A 19,943-nucleotide genomic window follows, 5' to 3' on the forward strand; every position below is an offset into this window, starting at 1 on the left:
TACGAGATAGGAAAGTCAAGGTGAGTGAATGTACGAGATAGGAAAGTCAAGGTGAGTGAATGTACGAGATAGGAAAGTCAAGGTGAGTGAATGTACGAGATAGGAAAGTCAAGGTGAGTGAATGTACGAGATATGAAAGTCAAGGTGAGTGAATGTACGAGATAGGAAAGTCAAGGTGAGTGAATGTACGAGGTAGGAAAGTCAAGGTGAGTGAATGTAAGAGATAGGAAAGAAAGGACAAATTAGAAGAATACCGTAGATCACTAAATCAATGACATCCAAGTCAAAGTAATTTATGCCATATACCATTGTATGCCTCTATACAATATAAGTCTCTATACGTGGGTAGCTGCTAATGACAATGTGTATGCGATATAAAATAGCAAAAAGGGAAGATATATTGCTTGTTCTTTCTGTTTAATTTGACAAAGTACAAAAATAACACTAGCCCAGATAAGGTGAACTCAACCAAGTCATTTAGTCTTCTTACAGTCACTTCAAGGAAAATAGGAAATGCCGCCCAAAAGCGTATCCTTGGAAAGGTAAATAAATCCGAAAGGGAACCTGAAACGCAGTTGGCCTTTCTGTCAAAAAAATTAGAGAAGTTAATGAAAAAGCGTGGTGAATGCTCAAATTACAGCCAGCACGTAATGAAGCATTGTGACAGGCACACCAACCCTTAGGAAGCCAATAAGAAAAATAGCTTGTATAAATAAACATAAAGACATGTTGTACAAGCTTGTGAAACGTCAAAGGACGTTAGGTCTACCATCCTTGATACTTCAGGGGTTACTATCACTTGTGGTTATACTGGACTATGTCATAGCCTGAAGGTAGTTCAGGGGAGGAAAACTGACAAATTACAGGAATACAAAATCTTTGTTTTAAGATTTCAGAGCCGTACAATTGGTGTACATCAAAGCACCAAATTACCTGTCTCATCTGCTGTATAAATAACATTCAGTTTTGATTTTATAAGACATAGTCCAGGGTTAGAACTAACGATAGTAATTCCTAGAATATTGAGGATAAAGATCTATTAGTACTATTCCACCGTAAACATAACTGAATTGTGATGTCAAGGACGGACTAGTTGACTTTTCCATCAAGAACTACCTCTAAAAGATGACAACATTCTTGATGAAAACACAATCTTGAGGTCGAACACGAGATCTCCAGGTCCATTTGAAGATAGGAGATATAGTGATCCTACAAGTCAGTACGACTGAAATCACATAACTCTAAAGGCCCAGATATCATCGGGTTGACTGGTGGATGCATAACGCAGATATGGTATGGAGTAATATGAAGGAAAATAGTAACTCAATGGAAGCAAACAAACAAACAAACAAAAAACCAAAAAACTACATAGGAATCCACACCACCCTCAGGATCATCGTACTCAGGATTCTGAAACATGTTATGAAAATTATGAGAACCCCTACCAGGTATCCAAGTTACTAGCAGGTTTTACGAAGGGAACCATCCTAGAACTATGTAAAAATGGGAAATAACTACATATATTCACAACCATAAATACACACTACCTTTCCTTGGCGTATAGGAGGCAGTGGTTCACATCAGAGTTACAAGATCTGTTGACTGATAGAAACTATTGGTGTGCAGGAGAGGATTGCCAAGAGCAGACGAACTGTCGTATCCCTCATGGTGATAGGTCTACATGACCCGTCTCTGTTATCCCTAGGGTTCTGTATGAACTGAATACCCAAATGCTTATTAACCAGACATTTAGTGTACAAGAGAGGGTTGACCAGAACAGGAGGACTGCCAGATACCTAATGGTGATAGGACTACCATACCTAGACCCTTTCAGTCGGTTCCCAGGAAGAAATGCAGCATTTCCCAGACAAAACACTATCCGTTGTTGTCATAGCTCTTGTTGGAATTCCTTCTAGTACTGCGGTCATCCAAAACAACCGTCTTAACCTTTTTTACTTCGTCCTAAAAATCCAACCTCCACTGAGTACCACATTGCTGTACTCGCCGGCGGAGCTCAGTATCTTCTTGGAGGTTATTAGACTAATAGCAGTTGTACAACTTACCAATTGCCTGCATACTATTTCACACTTTATACAAACAGGAAACGATGTAAACAGGAGGGTAGAGACTGACTGGAAATATACCACATGAAGAATTAATCACATAACATAATAAATCCTATTGAAAGTACCACACCAATTCTGCTCAATTAGAAAACATACATCATGAAGAAACAAACAAGGCTTCTGACTAGAATATATAACCTACAGTCAAGTCAAGCCATATTCAACCATTTGTAGGTTGACATTACCTGTGATCTTTCTGAAGAATCTGAAACAAGATGCCACTTCACTATCAAGTGTACATGTGAACCTCGAGGAGCAATGCTCGTCTGCTGGAGGACACCGAAACGTTTTACTTCACACTTCTTTGCCTGTTCAGTATATTCATTCCAATGGTTCCACGAACAAGAAGCGCAGACAAAGGGAAATCCATATGATAAGACTATTTAAGGGCGTGCTAAAATACACCTGAAGGGAATCCTAAGTCAAGACCTGATGTCCGGTTTATCAGCGAGACTCACAGGAAAGGGACATATATACCGACAAAAGGTATGTAAAGCCCGTTAGAACCAAGCTTAATCGAGTGCATTTAAATAGCCCACCCTCATCAGTTCCTGTTACCGCTATTTCTCAGAAAGTACTGAGTGGGTCTTTCTCAAATTTCATATATAATCAACAAGATCAAGATCGGTCAACAATATGGCAGACTTTATATTATCTAACAGTTAAAGTTTGTTACCGCTATTTCTAAAAAAAAATGTACAGAATGGTCTTTCCCAAATTCCATTTGTAGGTTTCCCATGGGCTCTAGTGCATATACATTTTTGGACCAATCGGTAAACAAGATAATGATTGGCCGCCATCTTGGTCATTATCAGATGGCAGGCTTTTTATTCTTGTTACCACTATTTCTTAGAAAGCACAAAAGGTGTTTTTTCCTCTAATTTCTTGTACAGTTGTATAGGTTTTTCTAGGGCCCTAGTTCTGTATATTGCATTTTACACCGATCGGTCGGAATTTAATCGTTAAAGTTTAATTTGTTACCACTATTTCTATTAAAAAAAATAAAGAACGGGTCTTTCTCAAATTTCATATGCAGGTTTCCAATGGGCTCTAGTTGTGCATATTGCATTTGGGTACCAATTACTGAAGAGATCTATCTCAAAGCCGTTACATTGGTTCCCATTGAACCCTAGTGGTGCATATTGCAATCTTGGAAATATGGATGGAAGGTAGCCGTCTTGGAATTTGATGCTACTTCTCAAAACGCGCTATTTAAAGGGCCGCGGTCGTCGAGTGACGACATATTGCCAAAAGCCATCTATCTCTGGATTGCGAGTTCGAATCCCATCGAAACCGACGCCCTCAAATGACACTTACTGTTAAAAAGACGTTAAACTAATAAAACCCTATTGCAAAAATGATCTCTCTAAAATATGAGTAGGTCTTCTTTGTCCCTATAGATTGTCGATTATATTAGTACATTAAAAAAGAAACGGTCTGATAGATAAGCAACCGTGTTGGACTTTGTCCCTTTCTTAGAAGGTACTGAAAAGATCTAGCTCCCTAAATTAAAGAAGCCTAAGTACAACATGGCAGACAGAGTCAAAATTGAATTTCCCAATTGAAGTGATTGGATTTTTGCTGAACAACTTGATATATACAATCATTATTTGAAAGGGTGATGGAAAATACTAGAAAACTAAAAGTCCACCTATATAAATCGTTCTTTAGAACACAATACAGCTGAGTTTATAGGGGTGGGGGATAGTAACACATATCCTGAGAGTGCCCGAATTAATTTTGTCACGCTTACTTTTTATTCATTATCAATCGTAAACAGCAGTTGATAAGATGGAGATTTTTTCAATGTGTAGGTTGTTTGACAAGCGTTTATTTCAAAACAAGAAGCAAGTATATTTTTTTAAATGACACGAGGTTTAATGTCTTTTTAAAAAACAAAAAAACTTTGGGATGTGAAATAAATTCCATATTTAACATCCATGAATGGTTTGGACGAAGGACTTGTTTCTACTACAATTACATCAGCTGTAATTCTATAGCCTAAGGTAAACAAGCATTGCTAAAATATGCAAATACGATGAAGTGACAGTAAAACATGATACACAAACTACAACCAGCGGAGTCTGAAGTTATTTTCCAAAATCAGACGTTATGTAGATACTTTTTGAACTTTGCGTTATTAATTCAGCTTCATTTTTTAGATTGTGCTTACAATTATTGGCGAACTATCTTCTTATGCCATTGTCATATTTTTTTCAGTAAAACTGCTACATGTTATTTCCGTTAAATTACATCATTTACAGCTCTTGGAGAGATTGGGAGGTGGTGTGTGATGCTGTTTTCGAATGCAAACTATTGACGCTTCTATCAATACCTACCAATACCTACCCGCAAGAGAAGGTGATTACTAAATATATGCAATATACCAAGACATAATGTAAGTCATGTTTTTACACCAACTCGTCCCAGTAGTGACCTGGACCAATATCTCTTCTGGAGCTCCTGGTTCTACTTTCCTTGCTCTAGGTTCCTTGACAAGGTATTTCGTTGTACTGACATTTTACGCTTCTTTTAAATATGATACACTTATTTCAATGTTAATATGACAATAACATTGTCGTTACATCAACTGTTTACAACTTCTGCGTCTTTTATTTCTAGTCGATTGTGTGAAAAACAAACAGCTGCTGTCCAGGACTCTATTAATTCACTCCACATTATAGGTAACGGGAAGACCTTGCAAAGTTTCGTTGTCGATATGTCTACTAATGATATTTTTTTTATTCAAATCCTGTATTCGCGCTTGGTCCTATGTAATCTAGCGGATTACATATAAGTACTCCTATGTAACTCATGTTAAGTTATCAATAGGATGTATTTATATTCACTTTTTCAGATTACGTCAATTGCTGAATAAACACATTTATAAGTAAACTGAACAGAACCTCAATTATGAACATGGTCTATGTTGAATGGTCGTGCGCTAAAACCCTTGAGTGATCCCCGAAAGGTCTTAGTTGGATCACTGGTGATGAACAAATTATAATGGTAAGTCTTTCTTCCCAGAATCAGTTTCAAGTTTAACGCGTGCTTTGGTAAGATTTCAGCATACATAAATATATACAATATGAATGATATATATTGCATATGTTTAGAAAATAATACAATTTAGGTAAAACGAGAGAAATACACATTTAGTGTTGCTTTTGAGCCACATAAACAAACAGTGGTTGAAATGTTGATGGTATTGGGTTTAGTTTAGTACTTGTGTTGTGTCGTCCTGAGACGAGCTCACTCGATAAAAAAAAAAAAACACTTTGGGAATCTATCTCTGCCAGGAGCATTGATCTGATATAGTTCGGGATCTGAAGAAAACATTGTTTGCAAACTGTGTGAATCAACGTAGCGTATTCTCACAAAAGTTTGCAAATAACGTTAAATATTAAATTAAAATTAACACTTTTGAAGGGAATATTTTTCATTTAATGAAACCACTGTGAAGTAAAAGCGTAAATTCTAAAAATCTGCATTGCATACAGAATTGAGATAAAAATAAGAAACTCTTCTTGGTCAAGATATGTTTTTCATATTATACTATTTACGACAAAACGTCCAGGAAATCACTGTTGAAACTACACGTACCGTTATCTTTATAATTGTCATAATTATTTAGAAGAGCAGGCCCAAGATAGTCGTATCGTGACTCTATAAACACGCAAATCCGCTGTAAATGTTGATATTATTAAGGGAATTATAATCAGAAAAGAAAAAATCATAAGCAAAACATGAGGATAATCAGCTGAATTAATCTCATCCTGCGTCATTATCGCCGCCTAGTCGCCCGTCATGGCTGTGATAAGACCGGTCAGTTCCTACTCATAAAAATCTGGCCGCGCCTCCCACACCTTCCTGTCATTGATCTGTCAAAAATGGCACAGTTTGAAAATATCATATTGCCGTTAATAACCGTATGATTGGGCGACAATGGGCGAATGTGTACTTCCTCAACAACATATCGAAATGATCGCTTGGCGTCTTATTTCAGGCTGTTCAAGGACACGACCCCTACAGCACAGGACGTTTGTAATTCCAGCTTCCGTAAGAAGCACAAGTTGAAAGTGTTATAGTAAGGGCAAATATCAATATCTCGTATACTGATTCAATGTTTTCTTCATTCGGAGCTGCTTTAACTCCTATGTGAACTAAGAGTATAACATAATGAAGATGTATATATATAATATATATTGGCTGTCCGTTCAGTTGTATAATTATGCACTTATGCGTTGGTCTTTTCAGAAATGTCCATTTATTTATGAAATCATTTGTCTGTAATTAAATTACTGGAAGTATACAAGTCATGTACCTAAAGTGATTATGTGCAGGTATAAATTCCTACTTACTGCAAGTTATGCACTGATTTATGCGTTTACATTACCAAATACTCTTGTCCACAACTTGATTGTAACATAAATGGAAAGACGCTGCTTATTGGTGTACGACAAATCAACTGTTTGTTAAAAATGAGTCAGGATAAATAAACACCTGTATTATGTCTTTCCACACAATTTTGGCCAGTGTCGTTGCAGCCAGATTACAAACAAATACACTCTTTATCCTTTAAAAGGTTCGGGACGAACAAAATAGATGTTTGTGGTTTCCTTATACATAATTGAATAATGGTCAGTGTAAATATGTGAAATGGGGTCCATTGGACATGATATCGAAACTTGTTTGAATAGGTAGCGTTTACCAGTGAGTTCCCCATATTAACTTGTTTATTAGACAAATCAAATATAGTAAAGCGAATACATACTGAAAATGAAAATCTGAAAGAAAAACAAGCCCAACTTCGCTAGCCTAGAGTATCCAGTACGATATATTCTCCCTGAATCACTAGAAGACACCATTGGCTAGCGAAGTTGACCTGTCACCGGAAACACGATGAGACGAACAAATGTTAACGATGGAAATAAATGCCAATTTACAATTTCAGTGTAAAAATAAAATGATTCATTTAACTCATGAAATCAAAATGACTTTGTTTTATTAATTAAATCCATATAAAATATATCCATTTAGAATATCATTATACCATATATATGAGTATATACTACTTGCTGTAAGATGAAGTAGAATATTGTCAAAAGATTGGTCGTCATTATTTCTTAATTTGGTATAGATTCTCTGGTTCCTGTCGTAAAGTCCGGATGATAATGGCAGGCAGATCTGAGGGTACAATTACATTAAATGACACAAAAGCACGAATCGTATTTCATCATTTTAAAAGTCAACCAGTTCTATAGTAGGTCTTCTCTCCTCGGTCATAAAGTCACATTTGTCATTTTTCGTAATGATATTAGTTTTGATGTGTTTTGATCATCCGTTTTAATAATCAAAAGAGATAGTGATTTCGTGACAGAACCCTAAATGTCATGACAAAAGCCTTCCAAACCCTTAATGTAGTGATAACAGCCTTCAAAACCTAAAAGTCGTGATAATAGCCTTCCAAAACTAAATGTCGTGACAATAGCCTTGCAAACGCGAAATGTCGCGATGATAGCCTTCCAAACGCGAATTGTCGTGATAATAGCCTTCCAAACGCTAAATGTCGTGATAATAGCATTCCAAACGCTAAATGTCGTGATAGTAGCCTTCCAAACGCTAAATATCGTGATAATAGCCTTCCAAACGCTAAATATCGTGATCATAGCCTTCCAAACGCTAAATATCGTGAGCATAGCCTTCCAAACGCTAAAAGTCGTGATCATAGCCTTCCAAACGCTAAATATCGTGATCATAGCCTTCCAAACACTAAATATTGTGATCAGAGCCTTCCAAACGCTAAATATCGTGATAATAGCATTCCAAACCCTAAACGTTGTGATAATAGCATTCTAAAACCAAATATCGTGATACTAGCCTTCCAAAACCAAATGTCGTGATTACAGACTTGCGAAACCTAAATGTCGTGATTGTAGACTTCCAATCCTTAAATGTCGTGATTAAAGCCTTCCAAAACCTTAAATGTCGTGATTATAGACTTCCAAAACTTAAATGTCTTGATATGAGGTACATATTTATTGTTAATGTCATGTGTTACCTCGGATTGCGAATGTCTACAAGCGGGGAAGTGGCCATTTAGTCAGTACAGAGTATAGCATATACTAGTAGTCTGTCTGTAAATTATGGCGAAAAAGGCATACAAGTGATCATTAACATCTTTACCTATTATCTCGATATGTATTTTTGCAAACATGGGGAAGTGGCGAAAATAGAGGGCGATGCCTCACATACAGTTGCGTGAGCAAATTGGACGCCTTACAACGTACGATCTTTGCATAGATGAGATGACAGTACTTACATGTGCTAGCACTCACAGGGGGCCAACTCAATGAAAATGGATGTTGTCATACATTTTTTTGTATTTGGAGGGAGAACTGATGAGTATATATGACAGTCATGTAATTTTTTTCCAAAAATACGAGATTTGAAAAATTATTAAAAAATCGGGATATTTAATCTGTTTTATAGTAAATATCCCGATTTTTTAATAATTTTTCAAATCTCATATTTTTTGAAAAAAATCACATGACTGTCATATATACTCATCAGTCCATCCTCCAAATACAAAAAAAAATGTATGACAACATCCATTTTCATTGAGTTGGGACCCTGTGCTAGCACTAAGTGTAATCGATGTAATTCACCCGATGACGTAAAAGTGTTTAATTCTAAAATCTCACGAGTTAGTAAAGAATTCCAAGCAGATTTGCCTTCGAGAGCAAAGATTCTGGATTCTGATGCTGAAGGATGAAATTCAAGCATGATTTTATTTTGATTCTGGAACCAGTGCGCGCAACGTACCGTCAGCATTAAGGAAGTGGTACGACTAATTAACCCGTGTCGGTGACAGGGAGTGGTGTTCAGCGCGGTGTCATTGACCACATGCTACACTACGATATGCTGCGATGGCCGAGTGGTTAATATGTCTCGACATATTACCACAAGTTCTCCACCTTTGGGTCGCGAGTTCAAATCTCATGAAGGACAGTTGCTAGGCACTGACTGTTGGTCTGTGGTTTTTCTCCGGGTACTCCGGCGTTCCTATGACCATGGCTGCTAATAGGACGTTAAACCAATGAAGCCAAACATAAAGCCTACGAATGCCACTATTACAAAGACACAACATGGAACTCAAGAATATGCCACAGTCCCCAATACATTGCAACCAGGGGGTGGTTGATGGGGGATGCATCTTTTAATAATCTTAACTGTCAATAGGACGTACGGATCTCAAAGGATGCTATTTTTGCGAAATATCATAAATATACCGCTTTATACTGTTAGTGCTGCCATTAAAATTTCCACGTATATGTGTACGGTAGAGCTATTTTTTTTTATTTAATCCAATAGGAAAAAGTAAACAAATGATAATTGACAAAATGTTTAATTGGCATTTATTTAATTTTAAAAATATAAAGTAAAACGATTTCACTAACAGTTATTCTTCATTCTTATTCCTTTCGCATTTGCGTCCACAAAATATCAGCTCGCTCAATCTTTTGTATTTGATTTTTTTGTAATATCAGATCGCTCCCCCAATATAGTTTAAGTGTCAGCCGGCTCCTTATTTTTCACTGTTCATATAATCTATACAAATCATCTGTAAAACAAAATTAAAAAAAAACATTATTCTTTTGCTTCAACTGAGTAAAATATAGATATCTATTCTAAACACTCTTAATACTTAACTCACAGTCATCTTCGGAACTATTTAATTAAAATGAATTAAATTTAAATTTTCATAACGCGGGTCGTCTTATGTTTCCCGCCGCTGTCCTAGTTACCGCGCGGTAGTTGACTATCACTACGCAAAACAGCTAAATGAATCATTACTTTTAACATAGATAACGGAGGAATTTTGCATTTATTTTATGTGTTGCGAACTCATCTTAAGCTATTAATATAAATTTTCTGAGGTTACTGGTTTTTTTTAAGAAAATTAAAAAAAAATCTTCGGAAAGGTAGTGGGCCTTTAACCTTTATGAAATTTAACATTTATACGGCGAAAGATTTTGATGCATTTCTTCCAATGCAATACAATGTTATCTGTCTAGATAATAATGTTGTAATAAATACAATGCAAATATTTTAGAATACCTTCGTTTCTTACCTGGTTTGTGATAGGATTATTACAGGCACACATGGACTCCGGTCCCCGAATTGTTAACCATACGTATTCGCCTGACTTACATCCTAAAGAAAAGAAAACAAGAACCGAAAGTTACAAGTGGCATATAAACTTGTCGAAAATTTTGACTTGTTAACGTAGTTTGTCATTGACATCCACAAGACTTGGTGAATAGAACTGGTATCATTAAATACCACATACGACCATGATGCTTTATAAACCTTAGTAACACCATGATACTTTAACGCGTGTGAAAAACATTGAAATTATTTGTAATTCTCAAAGTGTTGACAATGTTAGTAACTTTTGGGGCAGAATGAAATATTAAAAACTGTCATATATAACTCACCTGACGCACAATAGCAGAACTCACCTGACGCACAATAGCAGAACTTACCTGACGCACAATAGCAGAACTTACCTGACGCACAATAGTAGAACTTACCTGACGCACAATAGCAGAACTCACCTGACGCACAATAGCAGAACTCACCTGACGCACAATAGCAGAACTCACCTGACGCACAATAGCAGAACTTACCTGACGCACAATAGCAGAACTCACCTGACGCACAATAGCAGAACTCACCTGACGCACAATAGCAGAACTCACCTGACGCACAATAGCAGAACTCACCTGACGCACAATAGCAGAACTTACCTGACGCACAATAGCAGAACTCACCTGACGCACAATAGCAGAACTCACCTGACGCACAATAGCAGAACTTACTTGACGCACAATAGCAGAACTCACCTGACGCACAATAGCAGAACTCACCTGACGTACAACAGCAGAACTTACCTGACGCACAATAGCAGCACTCACCTGACGCACAATAGCAGAACTGTCCCGTATTACATAATTTCTTTTTGTTCTGTTGTATATCCAGATGAACACACTTCTGGCCATTGTTTACCTCGTTTTCCCAGCAGTCCATACTATATAAAACACATCACCAATCATATGAGGATATTATTCACAAAAATAATTTTACATAATGAAAAACGTGATAGTTTGTCCATTTATCTGAATATCTTAAGTCGATCAGACTTTCTAGAACGTTTTATCAATAATAGTTCTGATCCTTTATTTACTGTCTGACGCCTACCTCAACATTAACAACGAAACAAATAAAAATAGCTTATAACTCAGTCATATTATAAACGAATGAATTTCCATTAGATTTGATGCGATTACGGTGCCGACCATACACATAGCCTTCATCAACTATCTTAAACCATTAAACAATACTTTTTCTAAACAAAAAAGAAACTGGGTAACAAGATATGGGCTATCGGGTCATCTAGGACCATATGTTAAGAATACAAGGGCAATAACTGTATTAGCATGTATGTATATGAGGCTTTGGCCACTTACCTTAAGCATTTAAGTACCATAAGCTTTTTATGAAAACAACTATATCTTTATCCACAACAATATTAATAATTTTAGAAAGTGAAATATTTTGTATAGATACTTATATTATTATGTAATTTGTAACTAATACCTTTTCTAATCCTGAGGACCCTGAGTGAGATTAGCCCTTGGCTAAATCAGGTTTCTATCTATTACAAGCTAACCGATACTTACATTATATATATCATTGACTTCTTAGGTAAAATCTATGATTTCGTTTAAATATCACATACAATAATGATAATAAAAAAGCTATCCTAATTTTATAACATATATATATATATACATACAATAAAATTCATTTTTCACAAAAATAATACGGCCACTTGAAACGTCATGATATACACGTGCACATCAAAAGGTCTCCAATACTTTTAAATGACATACGTATCAATTTACTAGTAAACGTTTCTATCATAATTCGCGTGGTTAAGGTGACCAAGATTGCATTTTACGGTCTCGAATTAGCAGTTGAGACTGCTTGTTTTACACATGTTCGTAGACCTTTAACTGTCGAAAACAGATATATCTAGATTTAATATCCCATGAAAAGTTACATAATATAAGACCAAGATCGAGAGCATCGTGGGTAGCGATAGGCCAAGGACGTCTCCTTGCAGGCGGTGTATGGGATTTGTAAATTATTTAGTCTAGATGAAATAAATGATTATTCTAATTACTGGTTTATGTAAATAATGAATGTACTTGCAATATTTTCAACGTTGGACATTTTTATTTTGCTGTAATATCGTTTGTGCGATGAGATGAGATGAGGAGGTTTTGCCGAGTCATCTCGGTTGATTTTCTCCAAAAGTAAGAAAGTTATAAGATATTAATTTTGCTGGAACACTTAAAAATCATTTTGATTTCAGAACAGTTGGAATTATGAAGATACCTCTTACAGTATTTTATTATTATTATTATTATATATAATGTAAGTTAATTATCATAAATAAAAAAAAAACACGTAAAAATCACGATAACTGGTCGCGTCTCAGTACTGGTTTTTTTCCTCTCTCTTTTTGATATAACGTTTCAAGATAAACTTACATAATTATGTTGTATGAGTGCAAATTGACACCATAATACTACAAATGAATGCTTATTCCTTCGAAACGCCAGCTTGCTAGGTCGAATCACCGGGCTCATATGGGACTATAAAGTGACGTCACTGGAATGTTCGGGATCAAACCATCAAATTTAGAAATGGTGATCAAAATAAAGAAATTAGTGATAAAGACCTTCCAAGTGAAAATTTGCATCGGTGGAACAGGGACATAAAAAGTTGATTTTCTTCAAAAGCAAGTAAATTATAAAATATTAATTTTGCTGGAACACTAAAAATCATTCTGATTTCGGAACTATAGGAATTATGAAGATACCTCTAACAGTATTGTTATCATTATTAGTATATATTATGTAAAATAATTATATGATAAAAAAATCAGAAAATCAAAATTATTTAAATCATAATCATAGCATTTGTCATATAGTTGTATTCTGGCCCTGATGGTCTTGCAGTATTAATTAATATGGAGGTAGAATTGATACTGAAGGATCTCTTTGGCCTGCATATTTAACCATGCATGGTATGTCATCATAAATAATTTTGTTGAATCAGATTTACATCTATTTGTTTTACTCCGTCACTACTTACGTAGGGATGTAACTCGTATAGATACTGATATGGGATCTATATAAAGTCAGAATGCAGGTTTTTTTTGTTGGTTTTTTGTTTGTTAACAGATAACAATTTTTAAGATATTTTTTGTGCTATTAGAAATTCACTGGAGAATTGATTGAACCCATCATTATATTAAGTTGTACACTTTTGAGACTCCTTACAGGTGCATGTCCTAAAACTGGTGCTTTGCTTCATAATAACATAAACACAAATGTATTTTCCAATTAACTAGACGAATCAACAACAGATGACAATAGTAGCCCGATGTAAACTGCCTTGATACCAGATATAACACCAGACAGCCAGGGTCCGGTGTCAAGGCCAGACTAACACACTAGTCTGATAATAATAAACAGATGCAAAGATTAGTAATTATTTCTCGTCTTACAGATGTACGTAGGGGGAAACGTCCCGGCAGTAATCGTCTACTATATACTGTTATACAATGGTATTTAACACTTACTCTGTTCGACAGACCGTCGCTAGTGCCACACCAATGAGGATGGACATGCACGCGGCGTACACCAGTGTACGGGTCATGGTGGACACGTCTACAAACCAAAAATCAATTAGTGGATATTACAATCAAATTAATGATATATCAATTAGTGGATATTAAAATCAAATTAATGCTGTGAGTTATTATCACTAGGATTTCTACGCATTTATATTCAAATTATCGTAAACAAGGTGGTTGGCAGAAACAGGAAGATGGGATGGTCATGAACGTCATTGAAAGACTGTTTCCTGAATTGGAAAGTGAACATGTTTTAATTATTTAATCGATGAATCTTTCGCTTTAATATCACCAAGCAGTATGTTATTCAATGTCGGAGCAAACATCGTAGCATATTCAATATTGCAAATTGCAAAGTCTAGTGCAGTTTGATTGACAGTTCCATCCGTCAATTGAAAGACAGTTTCTTGATTTGTGAAGTGAAAACGTTTTTTTTTTATTATTATTTGTTCAGTTTTCAGAATAGCCGTATTAACAGTACATAAGCATCCTTAAACTTTTCACTCTAGACTCATCTAAGTCATTAATCAGCATATCTAAAGGATTATTAGTGACTGCAGCTACCAGCTTTAGGGAACATAAGAAATCGTGGTATATTACAATGACTTTTTTCTCAGAAACATACACTTAGTTATAGAATATCGTATCACATGGAATGGCACCTATTTCCATGGGTTATATATATAAAGCCCCGGATATAAAAACAATGAATTCTGTTTTATGTGTCATTATTATCGTTGTTCCATCGGCAAACCACGAATATTAATATTCACAAAATAACTTGAAAGCTTCAAACCACGCAAAAAGTACCCACGATTAATTCATGTTATGTTATAACTCCACGTTTTATTGCAATATTATTACTATAATCTTCCGCCATTTTGAAATAAATTCCAAGAAAAATTTGCGACTGCAAGTAATTCTCGATACATGAAAATATTTAATATAAATGATTTTTTTTCAATGCAAATCCAGTTCTTTGCATCTTTAATAATAACACCAGTTTCGGAAAAAAGTTAAAGTTTCAACGAGAAAATAGTAATTTTGTTGACGCCATGACGTCACGATGCTGTATTGCATGGGTAGCCATGAAATACAGCCTCAGGCGACATGAGTGTATTGCTCTAGACCAGCCAGTGCAACACCCGTAGATATAAGAGAAGAAAAAAAAACATATTTGATACGGTTCATTTTTTTTATTGGTCATTCGAAGCGCTTCAAGTAGATCTATAGATGCGTTTTTATGATATAAATACACATTCATCCATCAGTACTATCATATTAATACTGACAATTTAAGTTAATCTTATCTCTATTGGTATATTGTTTATACATGTATACTTGTTCAAACGTGTTTAGTGTTACTAATGGTCAAACTATAACCGATTTTCTTCAACACATTTTTATTAATTGTAGTTTTGTATAGTTGGAAATAAACACCAGATTCCGTAACTATTCATGCATTTTACCTTTTCCTACCCCGGCATCTTAGCACAAATAATTTATAATAAATATATCTAGTACTGTCCAATTGCTTTTATCGTATTTATATGGAGACGGATTGATATAAGTAATTGATACTATTTCCTGTTTCATGATTTGTATGTTGTATGGTATCCTTATTCATTGCAGTATTGTTTAAACTAAATAAGGTACTGGTTATATATTCTATTGTATTGAATTAGTCTACCGTGTATCTGTTGGTGAATTCTACGGTGGCTGGGAGCGGACATGAAATAAATAAAACAATTGCGTGCGAACACAAAAGTATTGCGTGCGAACGCAATAATTATTGCGTTCACACGCAAAAGTGCGTTCACACGCAAAAGTGTTGCGTTCGCACGCAAAAGTATTGCGTTCACACGCAATAATTATTGCGTTCACACGCAATTGTTTTATTTATTTCATGTCCGTTCGCACGCAATATTTTTTTAAATTTTTCATGTCCTTTCCCTTTTGACTACATCATCGAAAAGACTATCAAAACAAAGTATCATAATAGTTTCAGATATCGAATTCTTTCTTATTAAGTGAACATTGATTATCAGTGAGTTTCCCATTTCATTCAATATTCCATCTGCCAAATGAAGCTTATCATTTCACATTATCGGTAATAGATTAATATTTTTTAAATCAAATTATGTTTATAAAATCTGTAAAGAGGATAATCAGGATAGCTGCCTACGTAAAATGTAAAACTAAAATTATCCAAATAAAGACAAAATAGAAACATTTGACAATGTAAATTGTATTTCTTTGCTATAGCGCATTTCTCTTCAACTTGTGCACACTTTCGAAGAATTCAAAGATGAGCTGATCGGCACATTGTTTATATATATACTGTTGGACAATATGTCTGTGAAGCATTATTTCTCTAATAAATAAATAAAATATACATTAGCATAATAAATTCCGTAAATATAAATAAGAATTAAAGGCATTTACTGAAAAACATCTGAAAATAAATATTTAAAATAACCACTATATACATGGCGTACACAAATCTATCCTCGTGTCTCTAATTATTTATTTAAGATGCTCCACCGCCGACAGAGCATAAATGATATTCATCACTTGAACAATAATTGGTGTTTAATCGTGTAAGTGTATGTCTAATTAACACAAAAAATTACATAAAATAATTTATTTTGCCTTTGGTGCATGCCAAATCAGTACTTCATTCCATATAGGATATAGTGCCACGGAATTTTTTCGGGATGCAATTAATTATTTTTTGTAATTTTAACTTGAAGTAAAATTAGAAGCTTAAACTTTCCAATGGTGGTAATGGTGTAAAGTAAGTAACTTTTGTAACTGAATAAAAATACTAAATCGTCTGCTCCTGTTTTTGATAGTGAAAAAATACCATTTGTCAGCGGTGGAGCATCTTTAAGTAATCAAACCATTATATGGATGAATTTCCTGAAAATGCACCATGAATCATGTCACTGAAAAGTGATTCCGTTGCTACGTTTAACTTGCTTCCGTTTTCTTTTATTTTCCGTGGGTCTGTTCGTATCTAATTTGATTCATGAAAAATGTCAGTGAATAGTAAATAGTAAATGTTATTAAGAATTGTCTAACCTAAAATGTCTTTCACAATAAAACAAATGATAGCATCACTGTCGACGCCTGTATCCAGATTTTGTTTTGCTTATAAGAGTTGTTATACTCAACCTCTTTGTCTAGATTTAGAAGACGTAATTTTAAAAAAGAACTTAAATTAACAAAACCGATATTTTGAATTCCATTTTAGATTGGTTTGTGTTATTAAGGACATATGTTACTCAATTTAGCATCATGTTAAAGATAATCTATTGCATTTTAACACATTGACCACAAGTTTATATAATTATTTATTATTTAATCTCAGTAGTACAGTACAAAAGTACCGAGAAAATGATAAAACATGGTGCAAATATATAAAATTTTCTCGCTATTTGTAAAATCAGTGCAACTTCAATAGTTAATTCATAAAACAAAATAAGACTTATACTCACGATTGTATGTTCTGGGCTGAGCGGCTGACGGGCGAATGGTAGCGAAGGTCGTGAACAGCTGATGGATATAACCACTCCATCCCACACGTTTAAAATCAATACGTGCCGTTAATCACAATAATCTCATTGATTTGTTTACCCGGGGGTTGTTATTGTGAGGTGACACACTGCAATGAAACTTAATAACTATTATAAGTTAGTCTGGTATCGGAAACATCGCCCTTCCTTTTCCCGGTATCAAATTTCAAAACAACTTACTCTAGTGCCCTGTTATACATAGATGCTAAAAAAATGATGAAAGGGTGGTATTTTGATACTTTAATCTGATGGTTTATCAGTGGAGCAAATTACATACAGTGTAAACAAAGAAAAAATAAACAATGAAATACACAAACAGGATAAACCATACAGAGACATACATGTATCACATTATACTGCTACAACTGATTAATATTCATCATTTCACAGCAATTTTTATTTCAAAATACTTGATTTATTTAAGGATTATCGGCAACGTCTTTTTTTTTCTTTATAGATTTTAGAAGTAAATTTTAATGCTCGTTATAGGCAGTATTGAATCATTAATAAATATTAATTAATTAGTATTCTCTATTCAATGTCAGCTACCATCATCGACTTTTCATTGTCTCGTCACAATATATTCATACGTTATATCTAAATAATCATCATCACGTCATTTATACCCAACATTCTAATTAACATTATCATTATACATTTTTCTGACATTTTAGATCCCTATCCATTGCTTGTTACTATAATTCTACATCGACGGTATATTCCGGGTAACACGGTATCCTTACAAACATATGACTGTAGGATATTAATTACTTAAAATCGTATAAGTAGAACAAGGATGTAATTCCAACCATGTACAAAAAAAATTGTCAAATTATCAAGGCAGTCTGCCCCTTTATCGAGATACACATAAAAATCACGGTCACATGATGTAGAATAAACAACATGTTTACCGTGTCACCATTGTTAGAACATTCAGCACTATTCCCACGATGTATAAGTCAATACTTATTCTTAGTCACTAAATATAAAGTTTACTATTGAACATACGTCTGTATTGAAGAGCATTATAATTTCGTGATACTGAATGAAAAGAAGGTAAATTTTCAATAAAAAAAAATATCTAAGTACAAACAACTGACAATTGTTTAACGATAATGATATTTAGCATATTGTCAAAAGATGTGGATTAAGTGAGATGACTAAATACAAATTAAACTTTTTTAAATGAATATGACGTTTTAATTTTTCCGGAACAGTAAAATGCACGAGAGCAGCAATGAAGTCTTACGTGCATAAGCCTTCATTGATTCGCTCACGCAACCCGAATTTCTAAAAGTAATACGCCCTTAAAATTTGACCCGAAGTGATGTCATTAATTACCGGGAAATCCGCAAGAGCTGACCTTTTTGTTTATGATATACATTTAATATCCGTTTCCGCCATCATTCGGCAATACCGGTAGTTGTATTACCACTTTTCTAGAGTTCATTTTATGTTTAGAACTTCGACACTCCCTTAATGTCCAAACGCACGACTGCCCCATGAATATATCTGCAAAATGCTAAAAACTAAAAATCGGCTATTTGAAAAAAATCCATAAATGACATAATTATGAATATGTGTTATTTTATGAAAACTAAACTTAACATATATGTGATGGCAATTAATCTAAGAGAATTGGGAAAATGCATACAAGTGTACCAGCAATGTCGAAGGGTTGTAAATATAAATTCGCCAGATTTCACACATTAGCAGTACTGCATAGGATGACGTCCTTCCTTTAGTAATGCATTACATAAAAGAAACCCAAAGCTGAAACATACAATAAAAATGAAATGTAGAAGACGCGTTTATGTTAAAAGGGTGTCCACACACTGGTTCAGTGCTTTGACCTTGGTGGCCATGAGACATGAAACCAAACCAAACAGCGAGCTTTAGGACACGCCAGTAATGTTAGAAGTTAAATACGAGTTCGGGGAATTTAGAGAGCACTCGTGGTGAAGGGTTCATGATAAAGAAAGCCCATTCCAAGTACAGCGAAATGGTGGCAACTGCAGTTGGGAGTCTTCAAAGGCGTGGAGGCTCGTTCCGTCAAGATTCACTGTAGTATACATTAATATGAAATCTATTGATCGTTTCTGTTTGAAATCTTTAATGGGATCAGATTACTGATCAATGTCCGGAATCGGAACCATCTAAATAAATCATTAATATAATGAAATGCCTTGTTTTATATGGCACTAAATATGATTAAATGCTGTAATGTTTGAATGGTATTGATATTCTGCTTGACTAGGGGGTTAAGGGTCATTTTAAAATGGCGTTGTTATTGTGTGGGGACGTCAGGTTTTGAAACCCTAAACATAAAATGAATGCTGTAATATTGATGTTACGTGTTATAATGTTTAAGATCGACAATATGGGTCAAAAAAGTAATATCAACAGCATGTCTAGGGTAACATGGGATATTTACTAAAGTAAAGAAGTTCATTCTCCATACACATG

General features: G+C 34.7%; 1 protein-coding gene across 1 annotated transcript; it reads right to left on the reverse strand.

The window, feature by feature from the left end:
* Positions 1 to 9,518: 9,518 nt before the first annotated feature.
* On the reverse strand, positions 9,519 to 17,577 carry LOC138329107 (uncharacterized). Its single transcript, XM_069275856.1, has 5 exons — positions 17,400 to 17,577; positions 13,846 to 13,933; positions 11,108 to 11,220; positions 10,261 to 10,343; positions 9,519 to 9,750 (listed from the first exon to the last, which is right to left on the reverse strand). Exons 2-5 carry the CDS (start codon positions 13,920 to 13,922, stop codon positions 9,715 to 9,717), a joined length of 309 nt encoding a protein of 102 aa, XP_069131957.1. The 5' UTR covers positions 13,923 to 13,933; positions 17,400 to 17,577; the 3' UTR covers positions 9,519 to 9,714.
* Between the last annotated feature and the right edge of the window lie 2,366 nt (positions 17,578 to 19,943).

The sequence above is a fragment of the Argopecten irradians genome, chromosome 8 (genome assembly GCF_041381155.1).
Source record: "Argopecten irradians isolate NY chromosome 8, Ai_NY, whole genome shotgun sequence".
In the NCBI taxonomy this organism is placed as follows: domain Eukaryota; kingdom Metazoa; phylum Mollusca; class Bivalvia; order Pectinida; family Pectinidae; genus Argopecten; species Argopecten irradians.